The 26,291-nt window shown below is 37.5% G+C and overlaps 1 protein-coding gene across 1 annotated transcript; it reads left to right on the top strand.

Annotated features, from left to right (window-relative positions):
* LOC142350281 (uncharacterized) lies at positions 1-26,291 on the top strand. Its single transcript, XM_075402068.1, has 2 exons — positions 1-251; positions 24,788-26,291. The coding sequence occupies exons 1-2, from the start codon at positions 18-20 to the stop codon at positions 25,055-25,057; spliced, it is 504 nt and encodes a 167-aa protein (XP_075258183.1). The 5' UTR covers positions 1-17; the 3' UTR covers positions 25,058-26,291.

The following is a 26,291-nucleotide window of genomic DNA, read 5'->3' as shown; positions in this document are numbered from 1 at the left end:
TTTTGGTTATTGGCGAAATGGCAGAGCTGATGCTGTTTGTGAGCACAAACTTTGACTTCGTGCTGACTGTGTGGAGTATCCTGACTGTGGTGTTGTTATGGATTATGACTGTGGTGTGTCTGAGCAACTTCTCCTTCCTCGGCATCTATCTGCTACTTGTGGCTATCTGTGTCACTACTATCGAGTTCAGCAAGTTCGTCCAGAGATTTATATGCTGTCCAGAAGGCAGCATCCCATACAAAATGTTTCATGTTAGTTACAGTGCAATCATTAGTACCTTAAATCATCATCGAGTTTGGCGTCAGGACAAAATATTCCATGTATCAAAATGCCCAATGTCTACCCATGCCCCGGAGTACAATTCATCAAGAGTTTAAGCGATCATACCAAAATAGACATATAATAGGTATAATTTTTATAACAGTAGAAAAGGATTAGATTTGAAGTGGGACAACAAGTTTAATCGGGCGGGGCAACAACTGGTCAGTCATGGATTGTCCGGGCTTGAATCAATATGTCAATAAAATAAAGCATTAAACTACTTGGGAGAACAAAATAAATACCTTTAGCGTCAACCCAACTTCAATCAAAAATATGTTTTTAATTGCTCTCGAACGAAGTTTGAAGCAATTACTGTGAACGTATGTGTTTTTTATGCAAAATTTTTGCTTCACCATTTTCTATTAGAACATATTTTCGATTTTACTTGTAGAGTGACTTTTTCACGCTTGACCTAAATTGCTCTTAAGGCTGCGTTTCAAAAATAAAATTGATTGTACGGTACGACATTATAAGGACCTGATAGCCGAATGGTAAGTGCTGCAGTCTAGGACGCAAGATGTCGCTTGTTTGATTCGCTCCCTAATGGAATTTTTTTGCACCCATGAAGGAAAGTTTTTCTTTGCTACACCCCCATCTGAATTTAATTGCCCCGCCTATCATTCTAGAGAAAATTGTCCGAATTTTATTAATAGCCGCCGTTAGCCTCTCAAACGGCTATTATTTAGGCGCTCTCCTTTTTTACAATTCAAAGAATTTGAATTGTATTGGGGCGCTGTCTGTTTTGAGATCTGTTCACACACAATTTTTCGCTCTAATTTTAAAGAAGAGTGAGAATACGGTGTTTGAACAAAAATTCGCTTTCTCGCTATTGGTTTTTTGTTCACATGCGGCAATTTCATTTTGATTTTATACTGTTTTTTCAATTTTTTGGATCGGATTTTTTTCTAAATGATTTTCCCAATCCTTTCATATTTCATTCTAGGCCTTTTTTGTTCTCCCTAGCGGCATTTTGGCATTGATGTTCTTTTTTATCTTTTTGTTTTTTTTATCTGATTTTTTAGAAATGGTTTTTGCAGTTCACTCAATGTCCCTTTCAGGTCTAGTTTTTTGTTTAGTCAATGAAAATTCTTTGAATTGTACGTCAGGACTTGTCCTGCTATGTTTTTTTCAATTCGCTTTACCTTTTGATCACGTTTTTCGTTTTACATGTCACGATTTTGATGTTTGACTTACCTCATTTACTGTTTCAACTGAGTGGATTTTAAATTCTTTCTCGAATTGAATTACACAATGAAGTGAATCAAAAGAAACGGGATAAACCGATAATGCCCGGTCATTAAGTCATAGTGCATTAGATTATCAAAGTTCATTAGAGCGATTGTTAGCTGATATTAGTATTAAGCTTAATACTCTTATATTAGAAGCTGAAGTAAGTATAGGTTTAGAATCCAACAAACTGCACACTGAATTAGCATAATTTTTGAAACTAAGAAAAAATTTTGTCAGTTTCTATCTCTTCGTTTTTTTTTCTGTTTCAAACCCGATGGGCATCTAGCGTGTAAACGGCGGCTATTTTCTGGCAATCTGCCGGCTGTTTTTAGATTTTTGTATCTTTTTTTTTTTCAAATGGGTTTTCCCAATCCATTCATAGTCCGTTCTAGGTCTGTTTTTCTCTAGTCAATGAGAATTATTTTAATTGTGTCAGGACGTGTCCTGCTATGTTGTTTTCGTTTCGTTGTGTGACGCTTTTTTTTCGTTTTCATTAATAGCCGCGTCAGCAATTTCAGGCGGCTATTATTGGGCTCCTAGTTTTTTTTCGTCTAACAGATTTTTGTTTCGTCTTACCCTGACTTCTTGGAATTGACTTTTTCAATGACTCCAATGATTTCTACTGCTTTACAGTTACAATTTGTGTTCGTGACGTCGTTTCTGCTTTTAGGTCAATTGCGTGACTTACTTCACTAAAAAAAATGACTTCGAGTTAACTTATGGAACTTTACGTTTTATGAACATTTACTAATTAAAGGTCAATAGTGTGCATCTAAGTAGTGCCAAAGTAATATTTTTATATTATATGTTATATTATAGAGTTTAATATCGAATATTTATTTTGGAAAAGCTCTATTAGGGCTTTTTCCTTCTAGAGCAAATGTGTCTCATATAAATGACAGTCCGAATCTAACCCAAAAATTCGTAGCGGTCTATTAAAAAGCTGGTGGTCGATCTGTCAATCTTTCTTCTTTAGTTGTTTCAGTTCATGGTAGGCCGCAAGCGTCTATCGCGGCTATATTTCCGGCATTCTGCCGGCTATGTTTTTAGCTGTGAGGCTATAATTTACTGCTTCGCTTTTTTATAGCTGCGAGGCTGTAAATTGAACGCAGCCATATTGCCATCTGGTCTCTACAACTCGAAGAGGAGTACTGTATTGTGGTTTTTACAACTCGAAGAGGAGTATCGGTGTTTTAGAAATTTTTATTTAGCTGAAACAAGTTTGTTCCTGACGTGATTGTCTGACTTCGACCGTTTTCTGACTTCGATTTGTTTTCGACCGTTGACGTCTGTTTCAGAACGTTGACATTTGTTGGAATTCGACATTGGACTTCGGCTGTCGTTTAGGTTTTTAAAACACATTAGGAACTGCTGGTAGATCATTGAGACGTTTTGACTACAGACAACCACCTTACTTCTACCTGTCTTGACCACCTACGAGCTACCCCAACATACATCCCTAACCCCCTCTCACAAACCTGCGTACTCCCTAACCCACCTCAACGTACCCCCTAAACCTCCAACCTACGTACTCTACCCCTCAAACCCCCTTCCTATAAGCCGTTAGTTTACTTTTTAATTTGTTCTCGAACGAATTTTGAGTCAATGTTTCTAAACGTTTGTCCTTTTTTTTGCAAATTTTTTGCTTTGCCGTTTTTGCGCTTGTGTTTTCGAACTTTCTTTGAATATTTGAGTATCTTTTTCACTCTTTTTCTTCACTTTTGAGTGATCCAATTTGCTCTCATTTGGAAAAAATGTTGTTGCTAATGTAAACGCGATTCAGCCCTTGCAGCGTCGTGATAAAGATGTCAGACGGAGATCCTGGTAATCCGGGGTTTCGATACCCTTCTGGGGTAGTTTTATAGCACCCATAAAACATTATTTCTAAGCTTCGCCCCCTATTAACTAAATTGCCCGCCTGTTGTTTGAGAGCAATCCATCTGACGGTAGTTTGTTTAATAGCCGCCGTCAGCCTTCCAATGGCTATTATTTAGGCGCTCTCTATTTTTAGTTCGCTTTACCTTTTGATGACGCTTTTCGTTTTACATAAGTCGCGATTTTCACGCTTCTGGCTTGCTTCGCCCATTTTCAACTGAATGGATTTTAAATTCTTTCGCCTATTGAATTAAGTAATGTAGTGAATACGGTCAGTCAAAAAGCAAAATATAAATATATAAAAACCGGTCATTAAGTTATAATGGCTTTATAATGGCTTTAAGTTATAATGGTTATAATGGCATTAGGTTATCAAACTTCATTAGAGCGATTGCTAGCTGGCATCAGTATTATGCTTAATACCCTTCAGTTTAGATGCTGAAGGAAGTGTTTTTTTTCATTTTGCTTTTCCTTTTGATCATGTTTTTCGTTTTACATAAGTCACAATTTTCACGTTTGACTTCTGACTTACTTCACTCACTGTTCCAACTGAATGGATTTTCAATTCTTTCTAGCATTGAATTACGTATTTTAGTGATTACGGTCAATGTCAAAAGAGAAAAATCGAAAGAAACGGGATAAAGCGATAAACGGACTAATTCTTTGTGAATTAGCTTATCAAAATTCATTAGAGCGATTGCTAGCTGATATTAGTATTAAGCTTAATACCCTTTAGTTTAGAAGCTGAATTAAGTATAGGTTTAGAATCTAGCTGAAACTGCAAACTGAATTAGTACAATTTTTGAAACTTCGGAAAAATTTTTGTCAATTTCTATCTCTTCGTTTTTCTTTTTCTGTTTCAATATCGATGTGCGTCAATCTGCCGGCTATGTTTGGAAGAGAGTGTTTTTTAGTTTTCGATTGGTAAGCGAGTAAATTAATTTTGCATTTTGGAAGAACTGATCTTATCTTTACAGAATAACGTTTCTTTTAGATTGATAGAAATTCCAAGTTATTACCGGCCGACCATTTTTTTTATTATTGCGGGCAGTAATTTTTCCGGAAGTAATTCTTTTGGTTTGAAGAAACAAGCAGAATTTGAGAATAAGTAAATTGCTCAAAAATGGCCGTGGCTTCTATTTTTAAGGCTCCTAAGCATCTTTAAAAAATATGTCGATTTGTTGTTTTTAAATGTTTTTAATACAATATTTTAAATTTTGTTTCTTGTTCTTGTATTACGTTTGTTAGCATTATTTTAAATACTCATTTTATTATAAAAACAATATATGTGCGTCAGAAGTTCAGGACTTCAAGTGTCTGTTAAATATCTGTATTCGATCCACTGTAGAATTGGTGTAGTGTTCCTTTCGGTGTTAAAATGGAACCGCTGGGTCGCTTAGATTGTTAGGGTGCGTTCTCAGTCTGCGCCCCAAATTTGCATGACCATTGAGAACAGAAAAGTGAAGAATCCAATCAAAAGAAATGCTATGTAAAATATGAGAAACACTCTGTCAATAAAAATTGAAACTATCTTCCATTCCTGAGAGCCATGCGATATGTTGACGTCATAACTGGCCAAAGACGCAAGCTGGGAATCCAGCAGTTGCATGTGTTTTGAAATGTCTGATTTAGAGCTGTTTGAAATGTCTGATTTAGAGCTGTTTAAGCTCCTCGCAACCGAGTGGTTAGGTTGTGTCATTTCGAAGCCGCTATCATTTCCTGGTTCGATCTTGCCTCCGTCTTTAGTTTCGCGTGACATACTGTTAAATCTCACCAAAACGTGAACGTATTTTGAACGAACAAAGCTTTTCAACCAAATGGGGATTCCCTTTTCGCATGGTGTGAAATAGATTTTAGTGACGACAACGCATTCCACGACGGATAGAGAAATTAGTATAATCTGAAAAATGACATACATTCCACTCAATGGGAAATCACCCTCTCCACTAGGAGGAAGAATGTCAGACAGTACAAGAAGCTCGAGAATTTGTGAGAGGAGAATTGTGATTGCCAGAGAGACTTTTTCGCCACATTCAGACGGAAGAATGACAGTTAGAGCAGACATGAATCCCATCAAGGTTGTAGGAATCAGAATTACTATTACGTAAAATGTAGGATGTCGTTGAATATGGACCAGATACTCGAAGCGGTCGTAGTTGAAAAATTCGGTCTTATTTTTGAATGTGATAGTTTTTATTCGAAATGTGACTGGTTCCAGAAGTTTCCAGCCACTGTTTTGATTGAAGTAGTTCAGGTCGAGCTTGTCTGGATCCGCGAAGGTCAAGTCAAGACCTAGTCGGTACGAATTCTGTGTTGATATCCATTGACCAATTGTGAAATAACATTTCTGTAATCAAATAAAGGCACCATTGCTTCTAAATATTCTCTTATGCATTGTGGATTGCATGATCGAGCTTTAAGAATTTTTGTATGAAAAATCAGAAAACTTAAAAGCTCTCAAAGTTATCTGAGGATAAATAGCCTATACGTAGTTCAAATAGTGACCAGATATTACGCAAAATTTTGATTTGTGCTGGAATTCTGAAGTATAGCATATACTAAGTGTTGTCTTTTTCAATGTTATAATTTCCGCTTAAGGAGATCAAATTAAATCTTTCACAATTACGACTCACTGTGCAGAAAAAGTTGCTCATTAAGTCAAGCGCATATAAAGGCATTGGTGGATATCGTACCTGTGAGTCAAATGGAAAGTAGCGCACTTTGATCCTGCATGCGACCTTCACATTAATGGGTGAGCTTTTGGGAACAACCTGACCATCATAGTACACGTACTGTTCTTTGTAAGCGGCGTAGATGAAGTCAGTAGCCTCGTAGAAAATTACGTCAGGAGTCCACACTGAAATAAAGTACTCACCTCATTTTTGCGGAAAACTTATTTTTTTAACGATAACTTTTCAAGCGACATTTGACCGCGTCTGGCTTTTTACTCCTAAACATTTTATGAAAATCGGGTATCTGTATAGAGATCTGCTTGGTAAAATGTAGATTGAATAGTAGATATTTTAGTTACGATTAAGTACGTCTAAAGTTTTCTTTGATTACGCAATCGTTTATCAGATGCCCCGTTAGCGAACAATAAATTCTTTGGTCGCATTTGTGTTCCTGCTATGAAGTGTTTGAATTTGTCATGTTTGCATGAGTGTTTTTGGGCTCTATACCTGCTTAATTAGGCGAGAATAATCCACTGCAAGCTTTGATTCAAAGAAAAAGAAACCGATTTCATTTTCGTAAAATGAAAAGCTGGAATCTCTTCACAACAAGAGTCTGTTGGCCGATTATTGTGTCCCCTTTTATGCTGCTCATTTCATTTCGTGGCAATTATTTTAAACAAAATTTTCGGACAATCAATGATGCAGTTGCCAATTATACGGAATGCATGATCTCAACACTTTGAGGTTTTGGTTGAAATCAAGGTCAAATTATTAAATAGTTTTTATAAACTTTTCACATAGTACTTTCCTGTTCTGCGTGGAAGAGAGAATCCGTAGATTCCATTTGTAGCAGGATCCCACACTATATTAGGCAGTCTGTAAGAGACATAGAGCCACAGCTTCAGGTTAATTGTGCCCTCTTTTTCATCCACACCCAGTAACTGGTACACATCCAGATACACAAACACTGTATTGTTCACCATCTTAGAGGAGGGTGTCCTTTTCGTAATGTTTTTCAGTTTAGAAGCGATGAATTCATCTTCATCGGTGCTATACATATAGGCGGCACCCATTTGAGACTCAATAAAGATTATTGCTGAAATACAAAATAAAAGTTTGGGCATTTCTAATGTTTCCGAGATCGAAGAGTTGGGTTCGGAATTTAGAATTTCCTTAGATTAGTCTTCAAATGTAATGAGCCGGCTGGAAGTTGAAAAAGACATTAATATCAAATAACGGAGCACCTGACGCTATAATTATTCAATAAATGTCATGAATACTAAATGAGTTTTTATCATGAACCACAGGATGTGAATTTTCAGTTAGCATTGAATACTTTCAGTGAAATAACATTTCTGTGGAAACAGATGGTAGCTTTTTCATATGAGAATGCTGAAGACCTTAATGGTTCCGAAATAGAAGGTGAAGCGATATCACTTACAGATGTTCGATTAACGTACCAAGAACGGTCTTCCGAAGGTGTACTTGGTGGAAATTTTCATACACAATTCTCTAATGGTTTCAGTTTTTCACTGGTAATAAGTTAGATGCTCGGAAAGTGCTTTCGTTTTCTTTAATAGAATGAAGAAATTTATTTATAATTTTGTTTCCATATAAAACGTTTTTATCTAGAGAAAACGCATATTGCCTTTCAATTTCCTCATCTCATCTGACACAATTAACGGAAGCTTAACGGAAGCTTGAAAATAGGATGCTTCTCAAATCGTCCGTTTTGAACTTGAGTTTTTGCCATCACATAATAATAATCAAATCCTGCTGTCAAATTAGTTGTTACGAAGCTTAGAGCAATTCTAGCAATTGTTTGTGTCTTTACGACTCGAAGAGGAGTATTGATATTTTACAGGTCTTTAGGACTCGAAGAGGAGTATTGTTGGTATTCTGCAGTTTTTTTAGGTGAAGCAAGTTTGTTCATGATTTGAATCTTGACTTCTTCCTATTCGACCATTTACTTCCGTTTTTGTAATGTATAGTAATTGGGAACTGCCGTTTATATTCAACGTGAAGAGGTCATTTTGAGAATCCCATATAAGTCCCTCCTTAGACCCCCACCAACTTTGGACCCCCAGGTACCTACCAAACGCCCCTACCCTACCTACCCCCACTCATCACCTGACTACTTACCTACCCCCACCACTGGGAGGGGCATCTACACACCCCTAATTACCTTACCACACCGCACACCGTAACAGTAGCTTAGTTAGTAATATAAAATAGGAACTGCTCGTAATAATCAAGGTCGAAAGGGAATTTTGAGTGTTTTTAGTCCCATAACAGTCGCTCCTCCCTATCCAAACTACAAAAACCTTACCCCCGCACCTCGCCCGCCTAGCCAGCCCCTCCTCACCTCTGTGAAGGAGTTGGTGGGTCTTGGCCCTCACCGCCCCCTTCCCCCGCTCATCACCAGCGCAACCTACTTACACCCGCAATTTGTCCGATATTAGTTCTGATTTTATTAGTCTCAGCACTTGTGGGCGGAGTTTTTAATTGCTCTTGAACGAAGTTCATAGCAATTATTGTAAACGTTTGTCTTTTTATGCAAAATTTTTTCTTCACGGTTTTGACTTTTCGGGTGACTTTTACGCCCTTGACTTTTGCGTTTCGCGTAATCTTAAATTTCTCTCTCAATCACAATTTCAAGCAGTTGAACTCATTTGATGGCAATTTAATACTGAAAGTCAAATGAAAATTGCGCCGAAACTGGGGCCATATTTCACTTTAAATCTTAATAGTGGTATATCTTAACCTCTAATGCGGTTATTTGAAGCCCGCTATTGAATTTTAGTCCGATTTAGGCTCCCCTCCCCTCCCCTCCCTCCACCATCCAACTGTAGCAGGTTGCAATTGATCAGAGCTCCCATTAGTTGTTGGAGAGCAATTCGGTTATGTTTGGTCCTTTGAATAAAGACTATTGCTGATATCATCTTTGCAACTTTTTGAAATCTGCTCCTTTCTTTCAACTTCTTGTATAACGATTTATAAATACATTCGAACTGTTTTTTCGTCTCTTCGCCATGATTTTGTCTCTAGATGTTTAGTGAAAATTTGAGTTTGTCAGCAAAATTCTTGATATGGTGATGTTAATAGAATCTCACCCTTGCATATTTGAAATAGCATGAAAAATTAAATAGATTTAAGACGTTGTCTAAGTCGTGTTATGAACATCAATTTTGCTGAGCACGAAGCAGAACAAGAAATTCCAGAAGCCCAGTGGGCGTGGGTTAGGAAAATTTCGGCCTCTTCTGAGATTTCCCGTCTTTTGAAATTTTGCATTACAATAGCTGCTTATTTTTCCAAATAAGTACGTGGAGACGTAATTCTCTGGTATCAAAATTAGCTAAAAAAATAAATTTCACCTTTCTTGTACAAGAGAAAAACAAAAAACTGCCAGTTGTAAACGATAACACACCAATGAGTGTTCAGCTTCGTTGGTGATGTAGTGAGATAGATGGAATAGTGTATAAATGGGAACCTGAATCAAGTAGCAATCAATAGATTTTTGAAGGAGGCCGTATAGATGCAAATGTAAGTTCAGAATTTTTTTTTATTTATAGCCACCGTCAGCCTCTCACCGGCTTTTTAGGCGTTCTCATTTTTACAATTTGAATTGTATTGGGGCGCTGTCTTTTCTTAACGATCTGTTAACACATTTTCATAATTTTGTCAATTTGGACTGGTGATTTTTGTCTTGTCGAAACAGGAAATGGAGCGAAAAGCGAGTAGTTTTGCGGCGTGAGTTTTTTTCACTCGAATTTTAAAGTAGTGAAGAAATGGTGTTTAAGCAAAAAACTCTTGCTTGTGATTTTTTGTTCATATGCGGCAATGTGACTTTGATTCTACTGTTTTTTTTTCAATTTTTTCCTTAATAGCCCCCGTCAGACTCTCAACGGCTATTATTTTAGGTGCTCTCCTTTTTTTAAATTCGCTTTACCTTTTGATCATGTTTTCGGTTTTCATAAGTCACGATTCTCACGCTTGACTTCTGACTTACCTCTCTCGTAGTTTCAACTGAATGGATTTTCAATTCCTTGACGCATTGAATTACGCAATGTGAAAATGATCAAAGTAAAAAGAGCAAAATCAGAATAAACAAAATGAACCGATAAAGCCCGGTCATTGGGTCATAGTGCATTAGGTTATCAAATTTCATTAGAGCGATTGCTGGCTTGCATCGGTATTAAGCTTAATATATTTCAGTTTAAAAGCTGGATTAAGTATTTTTTAGAATATCACAAACTGCCTACCGAATTAGAACAGTTTTTGAATCTTGGGTAAAAAATTCTCTCAATTTTTATCTCTTTTTTCTTTTCTGTTTCAATCTCGATGTGAGTCTAGCGCGTCTACGGCGGCTATTCTCCAGCAATCTGCCGGCTTTGTTATTGTCATAAAAACTCTAGAAACGCTTGGAGTTTTGAAGAAGTAACAATCGCAAATCTAGGATTCTTGTGGCCAAACGATCGGGAGTGGAAAATAAGCAAAACATACTGCTGTAAAAGTAACTCGTTTACCGGATTTCAGTAGGTTCCCAGAGATGATTCGAGGCAATTTTTCTCCATTGTTTCATAATTCAACGGTCGGGGATCGGGAAATTTTGAATTCCCCAATCAACCAAAGAATTTAATTGTGGGTCACAGTTTTTGTTCAAGAACGTTTTTCTTGAAACTGAGATGCTCAATGTTTAATACACCATTTCACTGCTTGTTGTTATCAGATTTTTTTTCTAGGGAATTTTAAAAGAATTTGTTTCAGTTTAAAAATTTTTTGCTACAGATTTATTGTTTTTTTTTTGCGTGTATTAGTCTGACTGTTTACACCACTTTGTAGTCTGTTAGGCTCACCAAATGAGAATTTTGTAAAATCCGATCCAAATTATTAGTAACATATCTAATTTCTGGGGAAACTCTCACAATATTAGACGAAAATGAAGGAGAAAATAGGGATGTGTATCAAGCAGTTCGGCTATAATTAAAAATTAAGTATAATAGGGCCAATTTTTGTAATAGTGGAAAGTTATTTGGTATGGTGGAAAGTTATGGTAGCGCAATTTGGCGAAGCCTAATTTTAATCGGCATAACCTACAAATTGCTTGAAATTAGTGTGAAGTATGTTAATGTGCACCAAGTTTAAACCTAGAACTCAAAAAAGACGAACCGAACCTTCCAATTGAAGTATTCAAACTTGAATAATTGTTGTGGTATACTTATTAAATAGGTTACAGTTTTGGATAAACTGATAAGATACAATAATTGAAGAAAGCTTTTGGCGAATAACCCGGATGGGGTTGAAAATTCTTCATCAGAGTTTTTAATATACCCGGTTAGGGTGAAAACTATCATTCGACAGCAAAGAACTACAACAGAAAGTATGGCTAAGGTTGCTAATAACATCAGATCATGGGCGGAACAGTCGGCATGCTACTTGTGTGATGACATTGTACAACGGAATGATTCCATAAATTTTGTAAACTGCAGAAAAGTAGCACATAAATCTTGTATTGGCATTAAAGCACCTATAATGGGAGAGATATTATGGAGTTGTGAAAATTGCGGCTGGCCCTCAGTTGGTGATACAACCAAACAAATGTCAGAATTGAGCCAGAAAGTGCAAGACCTGCAGCAAGTTCCGGAAAAACTGATTCAGATGCATGCAGAAATTAAACAACTAAAACCGAAGTACAGTTCATTTTCCCAGAAGTCTACTGTACCGCAATCGGTCACAAACTCAATATCAGAAACTTCGCAAAAGCCACTGTTTAACTTAGACCCGGAGATAAAAGGTACCTTCAACCAGGAACATGGATTTGGGCGCGATGGATATGACAGCAATAACAGTGTAAAGCGACCCAAACCAAATGACTGGGATGATATCGGTCAAGGCGACTGTATTGCTAAATCGAACAGGCCAAACAGAATTGAAAACATTGGCACAAGGGCAAGTTCAAATGACTTTAATGGAGTGAGAAGAAAGCAAAGCAGACGCCAAATCTATCTAGGACGCTTGAATACAAATGGCACTGAGGAATTGATCAAGAACTGGTGTGCAAAAAATGGAGCTGAGTTGCTACATCTCAGAGAAATAAGCAGAGAAGGGTCAAAACTGAGAAGCTATCATCTAGTTTTCCCAGAATCTTCTTCGGACATCATTGAAAGAAGCGACTTTTGGCCGAAGAATGTTGTGCATGGCGGATACTACTTAAATGATGAAGCTAGAAATTAGCTTAATTCTTTACCTTTCCGTCAGATGAGAATGCATCTGGGAGACTACGAAACCGTCTTTATTGTGGTCTGCTAAATATCAGGTCGCTCAGAAATCAGATGAACTTTCAAACGAACTTTCAGATGAAATCTGAAACAACAATTATGATATTTTTTTTATAACGGAATCGTGGTTGTCCAGCGATTTTGATGAGAACTCTGTGTTAACTAAGGCGTACGAAAATTCACAGCTTTATAATCATCATAGTTTGCCTCGAACAAACTCTCGAGGGGGTGGATTAGCGGTCATCTACAAACGTCAAATCGAACTTACACTTCTCTCGCATATAAATACGTCGGATTTTGAAGCTGCAATTTTCTGTTTTCCAAAGAAAGTAATGACTCTGTGCTTGCTCTACAGGTCACTGTCGGTCAGCACAAAAATGTTTCTGGAGTTTTATGCAAAAACATTCAACCCTTATCGACTGAGACTGACCTGTTTTCAATTGGTGATTTTAATGCGTCAGAGTGCTGCCCTAAAGTCTTTTTTCCAAGAAAGTTCCCTAACACAGCTTGTGAAGAAACCAACTCATCGTGCAGGAAGTATTCTGGATCTATTAGTAACAAATGACCCGTATTTATTTTCTGAGATCGAACAACAACACTTAAACTACAGTGACCACGACCTCATCAACTTTTGGATTTTCCATGAAATTGTTTCCTCAAATAGCGCAATGCAAATTGATTTTAGTGCGCGGAAGAAAGCCGATATAAATAAGCGTGCGAATGATTTAGAGTTGACCTTAGTCTGAATGGACACCTTACCTGTGTAGATACTGCTGCTGAACTCCTTGTGGATTCAATGGAGTTTACTGCAAAAAAAGCCGTTCGAGTCGAGAGGCGCAGCTTCAAATTGGCTGTTTGTCCTTTCTTCGACAGAGCTTCAATATCTAAAGAGAGACAGAAGAAAGCTCGAAAAATGTTTAAGAAAAATCCAGACAAACAAAGTAAAGTAAAGTTTCTGGCGGCAATCAAGAGATGAAAGATGTCTAAACGAAAGAAAACTGAGTTTTTTGAAGCGCAGGTTAATCAAAATGTCAATCCTAAGTACAGCAGCTTCAATATGCTTATGGGCGTTAAAACTACAGAAAAACTGCCTGTTGGTCGGGGAACAGATTCTGAAATCGCTCAAAAATTCAATACCTCCTTTGAGGAAAAGGTAACAAAAATCAAAAGTTATTGAAAACGCCACCACGACAACGTTATAGAAACTACTCTCTTTAAAACCAATACACACAAGCCATGTCAACTCAATGAGTATTTTTAATTCCGTGGATCTGAATGCTCTGGACAAAGCTTTTACTGAAATGTCAAATAGCTACTGTGAACTAGATTCACTGCCTACTGTGCTCTGCAAGCAGTTGTACAAATCATGAAAATTTTTCTTATCATTGATAAACATGAGTTTTCAAAACGGCGTTTTTCCTAAGTATTTTTTAAAAATGCCTTGTGAAGCCGAAACTTAAAAAGCAATCTTTGGACACAGAAGATCCGAAAAGCTATAGATCCAAAAGCTATATATTGCAAACTCTTCCTTCCTTTGTAAACTTCTTAAGAGAACTGCAGTATGTCAACTACGGAGACATCTAAATTAAAATTGCCTGCTTGACCCACAGCAATCAGCATACCGACGTTTCCATCCGACAAAGTCTCCTCAAGAACATAAATGACCTTTGTGTAGAACTTGACCAAGGAAATTACCTTTTAGTAATTGCGCTTGACCTAAGTGCAGCGTTTGACAATCTGGATTTTGCTAATTTTGGAAATATTTTGGAAGAGCGCTTCAAAATCACAGGAAAATGTAAACAGTGGATCATGTCTTACGTAACCGAAAGAAGACAACAAACTCAAATTCGAAAATCATGTTTCTCAAAGACTGAAGTTTTCTACCGACTACCTCAGGGTCCATTCTAGGACCGATACTTTTCTCGATGTACACAACCCCAATTGGCGATCTTTTCAAACAATGCAACCTACTGTACCAAATGTACGCCGATGACAGTTTTGTACACAGTTTTGTACACCAAAATCGAAATAGAGGACGAAAAGCCACTTATTGAAACGCTCAGGTTACAAGTTTAAGAATTGTTCGGAGCTTTTACAACTTTGCAACTTAATCCGGACAAAACTGAAATAATATTATTGTCTAAAAAGAAACGCCCTAAAATCAAAACGCTAAAGCTGGACGATATTGTTTTGAATATCAGTAAAAATTTGGTTTCGCTTGATGTTATTATTGATCAGCATTTGAGTTTTGGAAAGCATGTCAACAAAATCAAGAGCTCTTGCTACAATGAACTCAGAAACTCTATAGAATAAAGCATTATCTTTCATTAGAGTCACGAAAAATTGCTGAACAAAATCTTATTATCTGTAGGTTTGACTATTGCAATGCTATACTATCGGGTTTAAACATCAATGAAATATCAAAATTGCAGAGAGTACAGAATGCCGCTTGCAGATTCATTTTCAACCTGCAGAAATATGAGTCTTGTCGAGAATTCAGATAGAACCTGCACTGGCTGCCAGTTGCTCAGCAAATCGACTTCAAAATTTTGACATATGTTCACAAAATTGTCTACAATCTTAATGTGCCACTGTGTTTGAAAACCTTAGTAATTTTGCAGTACAAATATAACCAAACTCGCACCGAAAACAAATCGAAAAGGAATTTGCCAAAAATCAAAAACTCTTACGGTTCACGAGCTTTTTTTCTTGGCCCAAAGAAGTGGAATGGTCTGCCCTTGCACCTACGTTGTATGGCTGATCATACATTGTTCAGGAAAGAGTTAAAAACGTTTCTTTTCTCGAGTTCTTACTGAATGCGTCTTTCAGAGAGAATATGGACAACAAAATTGTTCGGAGGTTCGGAATTAACGAAATCAATTGTAATTTAATGTAGCAACGCTGTACAGTTGTCGAATTGAGTAAACCGTACCGCAAATTAACTCTCGCAGAGAAAAGTCAACGAGTGTTTGAAAATTGTATCTTGGGATCGTCGCGTCTGTATGGCGTGTTTGTTGAAAACAAAAATACTATATTTTGCCCAGGAGGCTGCATTTCAACACTCGGCAGCGATCGCGTAATTGAAAATATGAAATCCTTTGGTGTAAGAAGTGTAGTTGTCATGACTGGTACAAACAACCTTTTCGTTAAACGTAATAAACCACTGATAGAACCTATCGAAACATCAGATGAGAGGTATTGTCTTATTGAAAAACTCAAATTTTATAAGCTTAAATTAACTATTATGGCACTAGTTAACCGAAAAGTCAAATGGAAAATAATTAAGAAAGTAAATGACTGCTACCGAGATGTTGCAAGCGATCATAGGATTCCTTTCATTGAACATGAAAAGTTTCGATATCGGCATATTTCGTCAGATCGAGTGCATCCAAATCCGCAAGATATTCGGGAATTGGCGTCTGATTTTCGGTACGCTTTCAAGCGGGTTAAACAGTGGCATATTTAAAGCAATCATAGTTTTATCAGATTTTACTTATGTAATTGTGAAAATTGCGCGGTTAGAGCAGGAGTTTGACCTTCGGTTGAATGCTCGGTTAGAGCGGAGTACCTACAGTTTTGAGGCTCGGTTTTATCAGATTTTAATTCAGTAGTTGTGAAAATTGATCGGTTAGAGCAGAAGTTTGATGCCTGATTGAATGCTCGTTTAGAGCAGAATACTTACATTTTTTGATGCTCGGGTGGAGCAGATATCCGGTGGAAAGCATTGGTTAGAGCGGAAGCTATGTTAATTGTTCGACTTTGGGATCATGTGTATTCTTAGGGAAGAAAGAAGATATTCTATTTGATCTGCTTTGGAAACATGTCTATTCTCGGATGGAGCGGAAACCTAGCTGAGATCATGAATCCAACCTACCTCTGTGTCCAGAAGAGGTGGAGAAACAAGTCCCTAAACTACTTGAAGGGCATTGTTATGATAGCAGCCACATTTTTGTGAGATAGATATATCTGTCAGCTAAAATTGACTGAACAAAAGGAATTGTTGCTCATATAGTTCCCTCCCGACTTCGTGGGTCAAAAAAATAATTGATCCCATTAACGTGGGTGTTGAACTATGTATAAACCTAAGTGTGTCAGCGAATAGATAAGAAGGAAGAGAATGAAGAATCGGAGCTAAAATCTTGTTTTTGATACATTAACCTATACTATATCTTGCCCAGGAGGCTGCTTCTCAACACTCGGCAGCGATCGCGTAATTGAAAATATGAAATCGTTTTGTGTAAGAAGTGTAGTTGTCATGGCTGGTACGAACAACCTTTTCGATAAACGTAATAAACCACTGATAGGACCTATCGAAACATCAGATGAAATGTATTGTCTTATTGAAAAACTCAAATTCTATAAGCTTAAATTATTTATTATGGCACTAGTTAACCGAAAAGTCAAATGGAAAATCATTAAGAAAGTAAATGACTGCTACCGAGATGTTGCAAGCGATCATAGGATTCCTTTCATTGAACATAAAAAGTTTCGATATCGGCATATTTCGTCAGATGGAGTGCATCCAAAACCGCAAGATATTCTGGAATTGCCGTCTGATTTTCGGTACGCTTTCAAGCAGATTAAACAGTGGCATATTTAAAGCAATCATAGTTTTATCAGATTTTACTTCAGTAATTGTGAAAATTGCGCTGTTAGAGCAGGAGTTTGACCTCCGGTTGAATGCTTGGTTAGAGCAGAGTACCTACAGTTTTGAGGCTCGGTTTTATCAGATTTTATTCAGTAGTTGTGAAAATTGCTCGGTTAGAGCAGAAGTTTGACGCCTGATTGAGTGCTCGGTTAGAGCAGAATACTTACAGATTTTGATGCTCGGTTTGAGCAGATATCCGGTGGAAAGCATTGGTTAGAGCGGAAGCTATATTAATTGTTCTACTTTGGGATCATGTGTATTCTTGGGGAAGAAAGGAGATATTCTATTTGATCTGCTTGGGAAACATGTCTATTCTCGGATAGAGCGGAAACCTAGCTGAGATCATGAATCCAACCTACCTCTGTGTCCAGAAGAGGCGGAGAAACAAGTCCCTAAACTACTTGAAGGGCATTGTTATGATAGCAGCCACATTTTTGTGAGATAGATATATCTGTCAGCTAAAATTGACTGAAAAAAAGGAATTGTTGCTCATATAGTTCCCTCCCGACTTCGTGGGTCGAAAAAATAATTGATCCCAGTAACGTGGGTGTTGAACTATGTATAAACCTAAGTGTGTCAGCGAATAGATAAGACGGAAGAGAGAATGAAGAATCGGAGCTAAAATCTTGTTTTCGATACATTAACCTATACTATATCTTGCCCAGGAGGCTGCATCTCAACACTCGGCATCGATCGCGTAATTGAAAATATGAAATCCTTTGGTGTAAGAAGTGTAGTTGTCATGGCTGGTACAAACAACCTTTTCGATAAACGTAATAAACCACTGATAGGACCTATCGAAACATCAGATGAAATGTATTGTCTTATTGAAAAACTCAAATTCTAGAAGCTTAAATTAACTATTATGGCACCAGTTAACCGAAAAGTCAAATGGAAAATCATTAAGAAAGTAAATGACTGCTACCTAGATGTTGCAAGCGATCATAGGATTCCTTTCATTGAACATAAAAAGTTTCGATATCGGCATATTTCGTCAGATGGAGTGCATCCAAATCCGCAAGATATTCGGGAATTGGCGTCTGATTTTCGGTACGCTTTTAAGCAGATTAAACAGTGGCATATTTAAAGCAATCATAGTTTTATCAGATTTTACTTCAGTAATTGTGAAAAAGGCGCGGTTAGAGTAGGAGTTTGACCTTCGGTTGAATGCTCGGTTAGAGCAGAGTACCTACAGTTTTGAGGCTCGGTTTTATCAGATTTTAATTCAGTAGTTGTGAAAGTGAAAATTGCTCGGTTAGAGCAGAAGTTTGACGCATGATTGAATGCTCGGTTAGAGCAGAATACTTAGTATTTGATGCTCGGTTGGAGCAGATATCCGGTGGAAAACAGTAGTTAGCGGAAGCTATGTTAATTGTTCTACTTTGGGATCATGTGTATTCTTGGGGAAGAAAGAAGATATTCTTTTTGATCTGCTTTGGAAACATGTCTATTCTCGGATAGAGCGGAAACCTAGACGAGATCATGAATCCAACCTACCTCTGTGTCCAGAAGAGGTGGAGAAACAAGTCCCTAAACTACTTGAAGGGCATTGTTATGATAGCAGCCACATTTTTGTGAGTTAGATATATCTGTCAGCTAAAATTGACTGAACAAAAGGAATTGTTGCTCATATAGTTCCCTCCCGACTTCGTGGGTCAAAAAAATAATTGATCCCATTAACGTGGGTGTTGAACTATGTATAAACCTAAGTGTGTCAGCGAATAGATAAGAAGGAAGAGAATGAAGAATCGGAGCTAAAATCTTGTTTTTGATACATTAACCTATACTATATCTTGCCCAGGAGGCTGCTTCTCAACACTCGGCAGCGATCGCGTAATTGAAAATATGAAATCGTTTGGTGTAAGAAGTGTAGTTGTCATGGCTGGTACGAACAACCTTTTCGATAAACGTAATAAACCACTGATAGGACCTATCGAAACATCAGATGAAATGTATTGTCTTATTGAAAAACTCAAATTCTATAAGCTTAAATTATTTATTATGGCACTAGTTAACCGAAAAGTCAAATGGAAAATCATTAAGAAAGTAAATGACTGCTACCGAGATGTTGCAAGCGATCATAGGATTCCTTTCATTGAACATAAAAAGTTTCGATATCGGCATATTTCGTCAGATGGAGTGCATCCAAAACCGCAAGATATTCTGGAATTGCCGTCTGATTTTCGGTACGCTTTCAAGCAGATTAAACAGTGGCATATTTAAAGCAATCATAGTTTTATCAGATTTTACTTCAGTAATTGTGAAAATTGCGCTGTTAGAGCAGGAGTTTGACCTCCGGTTGAATGCTTGGTTAGAGCAGAGTACCTACAGTTTTGAGGCTCGGTTTTATCAGATTTTATTCAGTAGTTGTGAAAATTGCTCGGTTAGAGCAGAAGTTTGACGCCTGATTGAGTGCTCGGTTAGAGCAGAATACTTAGTATTTGATGCTCGGTTGGAGCAGATATCCGGTGGAAAACAGTGGTTAGCGGAAGCTATGTTAATTGTTCTACTTTGGGATCATGTGTATTCTTGGGGAAGAAAGAAGATATTCTTTTTGATCTGCTTTGGAAACATGTCTATTCTCGGATAGAGCGGAAACCTAGACGAGATCATGAATCCAACCTACCTCTGTGTCCAGAAGAGGTGGAGAAACAAGTCCCTAAACTACTTGAAGGGCATTGTTATGATAGCAGCCACATTTTTGTGAGTTAGATATATCTGTCAGCTAAAATTGACTGAAAAGGAATTGTTGCTCATATAGTTCCCTCCCGACTTCGTGGGTCGAAAAAATAATTGATCCCAGTAACGTGGGTGTTGAACTATGTATAAACCTAAGTGTGTCAGCGAACAGATAAAACGGAAGAGAGAATGAAGGATCGGAGCTAAAATCTTGTTTTCGATACATTAACCTATACTATATCTTGCCCAGGAGGCTGCATCTCAACACTCGGCAGCGATCGCGTAATTGAAAATATGAAATCCTTTGGTGTAAGTAGTGTAGTTGTCATGGCTGGTACAAACAACCTTTTCGATAAACGTAATAAACCACTGATAGGACCTATAGAAACATCAGATGAAATGTATTGTCTTATTGAGAAACTCAAATTCTATAAGCTTTAATTAACTATTATGGCACTAGTTAACCGAAAAGTCAAATGGAAAATCATTAAGAAAGTAAATGACTGCTACCGAGATGTTGCAAGCGATCATAGGATTCCTTTCATTGAACATAAAAAGTTTCGATATCGGCATATTTCGTCAGATGGAGTGCATCCAAAACCGCAAGATATTCTGGAATTGCCGTCTGATTTTCGGTACGCTTTCAAGCAGATTAAACAGTGGCATATTTAGAGCAATCATAGTTTTATCAGATTTTACTTCAGTAATTGTGAAAAATGCGCGGTTAGAGCAGGAGTTTGACCTTCGGTTGAATGCTCGGTTAGAGCAGAGTACCTACAGTTTTGAGGCTCGGTTTTATCAGATTTTAATTCAGTAGTTGTGAAAGTGAAAATTGCTCGGTTAGAGCAGAAGTTTGACGCCTGATTGAATGCTCGGTTAGAGCAGAATACTTACATTTTTTTGATGCTCGGGTGGAGCAGATATCCGGTGGAAAGCATTGGTTAGAGCAGAAGCTATGTTAATTGTTCGACTTTGGGATCATGTGTATTCTAAGGGAAGAAAGAAGATATTGTATTTGATCTGCTTTGGAAACATGTCTATTCTCGGATAGAGCGGAAACCTAGCTGAGATCATGAATCCAACCTACCTTTGTGTCCAGAAGTGGAGAAAAAGTCTCTAAACTACTTGAAGGGCATTGTTATGATAGCAGCCACATTTTTGTGAGATAGATGTATCTGTCAGCTAAAATTGACTGAACAAAAGGAATTGTTGCTCATATAGTTCCCTCCCGACTTCGTTGGTCGAAAAAATAATTGATCCCTGTAACGTGGGTGTTGAACTATGTATAAACCTAAGTGTGTCAGCGAATAGATAAGACGGGAGAGAATGAAGAATCGAAGCTGAAATCTTGTTTTCGATACATTAACCTATATTATATCTTGCCCAGGAGGCTGCATCTCAACACTCGGCAGCGATCGCGTAATTGAAAATATGAAATCCTTTGGTGTAAGTAGTGTAGTTGTCATGGCTGGTACAAACAACCTTTTCGATAAACGTAATAAACCACTGATAGGACCTATCGAAACATCAGATGAAATGTATTGTCTTATTGAAAAACTCAAATTCTATAAGCTTAAATTAACTATTATGGCACTAGTTAACCGAAAAGTCAAATGGAAAATCATTAAGAAAGTAAATGACTGCTACCGAGATGTTGCAAGCGATCATAGGATTCCTTTCATTGAACATAAAAAGTTTCGATATCGGCATATTTCGTCAGATGGAGTGCATCCAAATCCGCAAGATATTCGGAAATTGGCGTCTGATTTTCGGTACGCTTTTAAGCAGATTAAACAGTGGCATATTTAGAGCAATCATAGTTTTATCAGATTTTACTTCAGTAATTGTGAAAAATGCGCGGTTAGAGCAGGAGTTTGACCTTCGGTTGAATGCTCGGTTAGAGCAGAGTACCTACTGTTTTGAGGCTCGGTTTTATCAGATTTTAATTCAGTAGTTGTGAAAGTGAAAATTGCTCGGTTAGAGCAAAGTTTGACGCCTGATTGAATGCTCGGTTAGAGCAGAATACTTACATTTTTTGATGCTCGGGTGGAGCAGATATCCGTTGGAAAGCATTGGTTAGAGCGGAAGCTATGTTAATTGTTCGACTTTGGGATCATGTGTATTCTTAGGGAAGAAAGAAGATATTCTATTTGATCTGCTTTGGAAACATGTCTATTCTCTGATAGAGCGGAAACCTAGCTGAGATCATGAATCCAACCTACCTCTGTGTCCAGAAGAGGTGGAGAAACAAGTCCCTAAACTACTTGAAGGGCATTGTTATGATAGCAGCCACATTTTTGTGAGACAGATATATCTGTCAGCTAAAATTGACTGAACAAAAGGAATTGTTGCTCATATAGTTCCCTCCCGACTTCGTGGGTCGAAAAAATAATTGATCCCAGTAACGTGGGTGTTGAACTATGTATAAACCTAAGTGTGTCAGCGAATAGATAAGACGGAAGAGAGAATGAAGAACCGGAGCTAAAATATTGTCTTCGATACATTAACCTATACTATATCTTGCCCAGGAGGCTGCATCTCAACACTCGGCAGCGATCGCGTAATTGAAAATATGAAATCCTTTGGTGTAAGAATTGTAGTTGTCGTGGCTGGTTTAAACAAACTTTTCGATAAACGTAATAAACCCTTGATAGGACCTATCGAAACATCAGATGAAATGTATTGTCTTATTGAAAAACTCAAATTCTATAAGTTTAAATTAACTGTTATGGCACTAGTTAACCGAAAAGTCAAATGGAAAATCATTAAGAAAGTAAATGACTGCTACCGAGTTGTTGCAAGCGATCATAGGATTCTTTCATTGAACATAAAAAGTTTCGATATCGGCATTTTTTGTCAGATGGAGTGCATCCAAATCCGCAAGATATTCGGGAATTTGTGTCTGATTTTCGGTACGTTTTCAAGCAGATTAAACAGTGGCATATTTAAAGCAATCATAGTTTTATCAGATTTTACTTCAGTAATTGTGAAAATTTCGCTGTTAGAGCAGGAGTTTGACCTCCGGTTGAATGCTTGGTTAGAGCAGAGTACCTACATTTTTGAGGCTCGGTTTTATCAGATTTTAATTCAGTAGTTGTGAAAATTGCTCGGTTAGAGCAGAAGTTTGACGCCTGATTGAATGCTCGGTTAGAGCAGAATACTTACAGTTTCTGATGCTCGGTTGGAGCAGATATCCGGTGGAAAACATTGGTCAGAGCGGAAGCTTTGTTAATTGTTCTACTTTGGGATCATGTGTATTATTGGGGAAGAAAGAAGATATTCTATTTGATCTGCTTTGGAAACATGTCTATTCTCGGATAGAGGGGAAACCTAGATGAGATCTTGAATCCAACCTACCTCTGTGTCCTGAAGAGGTGGAGAAACAAGTCCCGAAACTACTTGAAGGGCATTGTTATGATAGCAGCCATATTTTTGTGAGATAGATATATCTGTCAGCTAAAATTGACTGAACATAAGGAATTGTTGCTCATATAGTTCCCTCCCGACTTCGTGGGTCGAAAAAATAATTGATCCCAGTAACGTGGGTGTTGAACTATGTATAAACCTAAGTGTGTCAGCGAATAGATAAGACGGAAGAGAGAATGAAGAACCGGAGCTAAAATATTGTTTTCGATACATTAACCTATACTATATCTTGCCCAGGAGGCTGCATCTCAACACTCGGCAGCGATCGCGTAATTGAAAATATGAAATCGTTTGGTGTAAGAAGTGTAGTTGTCGTGGCTGGTACAAACAACCTTTTCGATAAACGTAATATACCACTGATAGGACCTATCGAAACATCAGATGAGATGTATTATCTTATTGAAAAGCTCAAATTGTATAAGTTTAAAGTAACGATTATGGCACTAATTAACTGAAAAGTCAAATGGAAAATCATTAAGAAAGTAAATGACTGCTAGCGAGATATTGCACGCAATCATCGGATTCCTTTCATTGAATCATTGAACATAAAAAGTTTCGATATCGGCATATTTCGTCAGATGGAGTGCATCCAAATCCGCAAGATATTCGGGAATTTGCGTCTGATTTTTGGTACGCTTTCAAGCATAATAAACAGTGGCATATTTAAAGCAATCAGTTTTATCAGATTTTAATTCAGTAATTGTGAAAATTGCTCGGTTAGAGCACAAGTTTGACCTTCGATTGAGTGCTCGGTTAGAGCAGAATACCTACAGTTTTGAGGCTCGGTTTTATCAGATTTTGATTCAGTAACTGTGAAAATTGCTCGGTTAGAGCAGAAGTTTGACGCCTGGTTGAATGCTCGGTTAGAGCAGATTACTTACAGTTTTTGAGGCGCGGTTAGAGCAGATATCCGGTGGAAAACATTGGTTAGAGCGGAAGCTATATTAATTGTTCTACTTTGGGATCATGTGTATTCTTGGGGAAGAAAGAAGATATTCTATTTGATCTGCTTTGGAAACATGTCTATGCTCGGATAGAGCGGAAACCTAGATGAGATCATGAATCCAACCTACCTATGTGTCCAGAAGAGGTGAAGAAACAAGACCCTATACTACTTGAAGGGCATTGCTATGATAGCAGCCACATTTTTGTGAGACAGATATATCTGTCAGCTAAAATTGACTGAACAAAAGGAATAGTTGCTCATATAGTTCCCTCCCGACTTCGTGGGTCGGAAAAAATATTTGATCCCAGTAACGTGGGTGTTGAACTATGTATAAACCTAAGTGTGTCATCGAATAGCTAAGACGGAAGAGAGATTGAAGATTCGGAGCTAAAATCTTGTTTTCGATACTTTAACCTATACTTTCAGCTCAAAAGTGCTTCGTCAAAAACTTCCACGTATTTTAATTTTTTAAAAATTGCCTTGTCGCCACCAAGGACCTCGCCTAATTTTGTTTCAACGGCCTTAAAGATCTGACATTCCTCTGGTCATCATTGTTTCTCGCGATTATTAATGTAGACTTTGTATTTTGTAGACTGTATATTGACTTTGTAGATAGATATGCTTTCAGTATTCTGTACTCTAGTTTTGAGTGGTAAGAGGTGTTTCTCAACAAACAAACTGGTGTACATTTACCTTACTTGCTATATTTTAGGCCTTGCTGTGGCTGAACTTGTGGAAGCGAGCACTGGTCTACTTCGTAGCTGTTGTGATATTGTGTTTCCTCGTTATCCTCAATCTCTGGGCTATATTCATAATATTCGCGATGGTTGTTCTTGCCCTGCTGTACCTGTATCAGTGGTATCTCTCGAGGAACCAGCCACAAGAGGGAGGGGCAGCTGGTGGGGAGAAAGGCTTTGACAATGCGGCCACTGCTGGCCCACCACCCGCCAATCCGGCTGCCTCTGGATACTCTGGATATTAGAGCATTTACTGTTGCATATGTTTCCTTCTCTCCTTGAAAATTTCATCATTCGTTTTTATGAGAAGAAGCTTATATGTGCTTTAATTAGTTCTGACTAGAATTTGAAAACTAGTGGTGTTAAACAATTGCGGGTGAAATGATAGGAGGTTAAATTCATAGGTTAAAAAAGAGGACACAGCTATAAATTTGAGTTTTAATTTGAAAACTGTGTTAATAAGTACCGCTTCTGTTTAATGATAGGTTGAGAATGTATTTGGGAGAGAAGGTAAGGAGTTTTGACTATGTTCAACTCTCGTGCAGGGTCCTATCATGCAGTATTATTGGTGAGATATTGAAACTTTTGCTGCTTATGCATTGGTGACCCTTCATTTTCTTTTCTTAAATATCTACACAAAACGAGCTCCCAAAGAAGAGATTTCACAACTAACCTTGCTTGTTATGCAACGTGTGATACATGCTATACAAGTCAATGCGTGTTGAAGAAATGTGTTCTGATAGAAACGAATACTACGTAATATACCTTTAAAACCTCTTGGATTGTCTTTTGGAGCTCTATGAATACGACTCATAACTTAATTCCACGCCCTTGTCTCAGAGATCCATGTTGCTATCTAATAATCAAGATCGCTAATTTTTCCGCATTTTCCGCTCAATTTTGTATTCTTTTGCAATAATGTATGATAGATTTTACTGATGTTACATTCTTAACCCCATGTTTCGAAATATTCCATTTGATATTGTTCAAAGTATTGGAACTGGCAGGATGGCCTGGTGAAACTGTTAGTGCTGGTTTTTGTAATTTAAGCGAACAAACAGTAGTGATTTTTTTCCTTTTTTCAATTTCCATTTGCTCACGCTTTTGATCCCTGCTACATTTTGAATAAATTCGATCCAGAGGCGATTAATCAAATTATTCTCAATCTTAGAAACGTATTATGTTTTTTAATTGAAAGGAAAAAGTCTTTTAATAAAAGAAAACTCTCTGGCATTATTCACCAACCTACAGGCTATGTTCTCGTGTGCCCTAGTTTATATCAGAATTCTTGAAATATTGAAATCAGTAGTCGAACAAATCAGTTGTGTACATGCAGTATAGCTTTTAATTGAATGAGCTTTGTATCAAACAGTATACAGATAAATTAGTGGCCTGTATCTTCATGTGCCGAATACTCAGTAATTTATGTAAATACATTCCTGTGCAATAATTATTTATCAATACAAATTTCACTCTGCA

The sequence above is a fragment of the Convolutriloba macropyga genome, chromosome 1 (assembly GCF_964194025.1).
Source record: "Convolutriloba macropyga chromosome 1, txConMacr16.3, whole genome shotgun sequence".
Taxonomy (NCBI): domain Eukaryota; kingdom Metazoa; phylum Xenacoelomorpha; order Acoela; family Convolutidae; genus Convolutriloba; species Convolutriloba macropyga.
The sequence above is the reverse complement of the archived record's forward strand: the minus strand, read 5'-3'. Positions and strand labels throughout refer to the sequence as shown.

Excerpts from the sequence above, each read along its gene's own strand:
- LOC142350281 (XM_075402068.1), top strand. The coding sequence starts at position 18 with ATGGCAGAGCTGATGCTGTTTGTGAGCACAAACTTTGACTTCGTGCTG. Across the intron at positions 252-24,787 it reads TCCCATACAAAATGTTTCAT|GCCTTGCTGTGGCTGAACTT; the intron begins GTTAGTTACAGT and ends GCTATATTTTAG.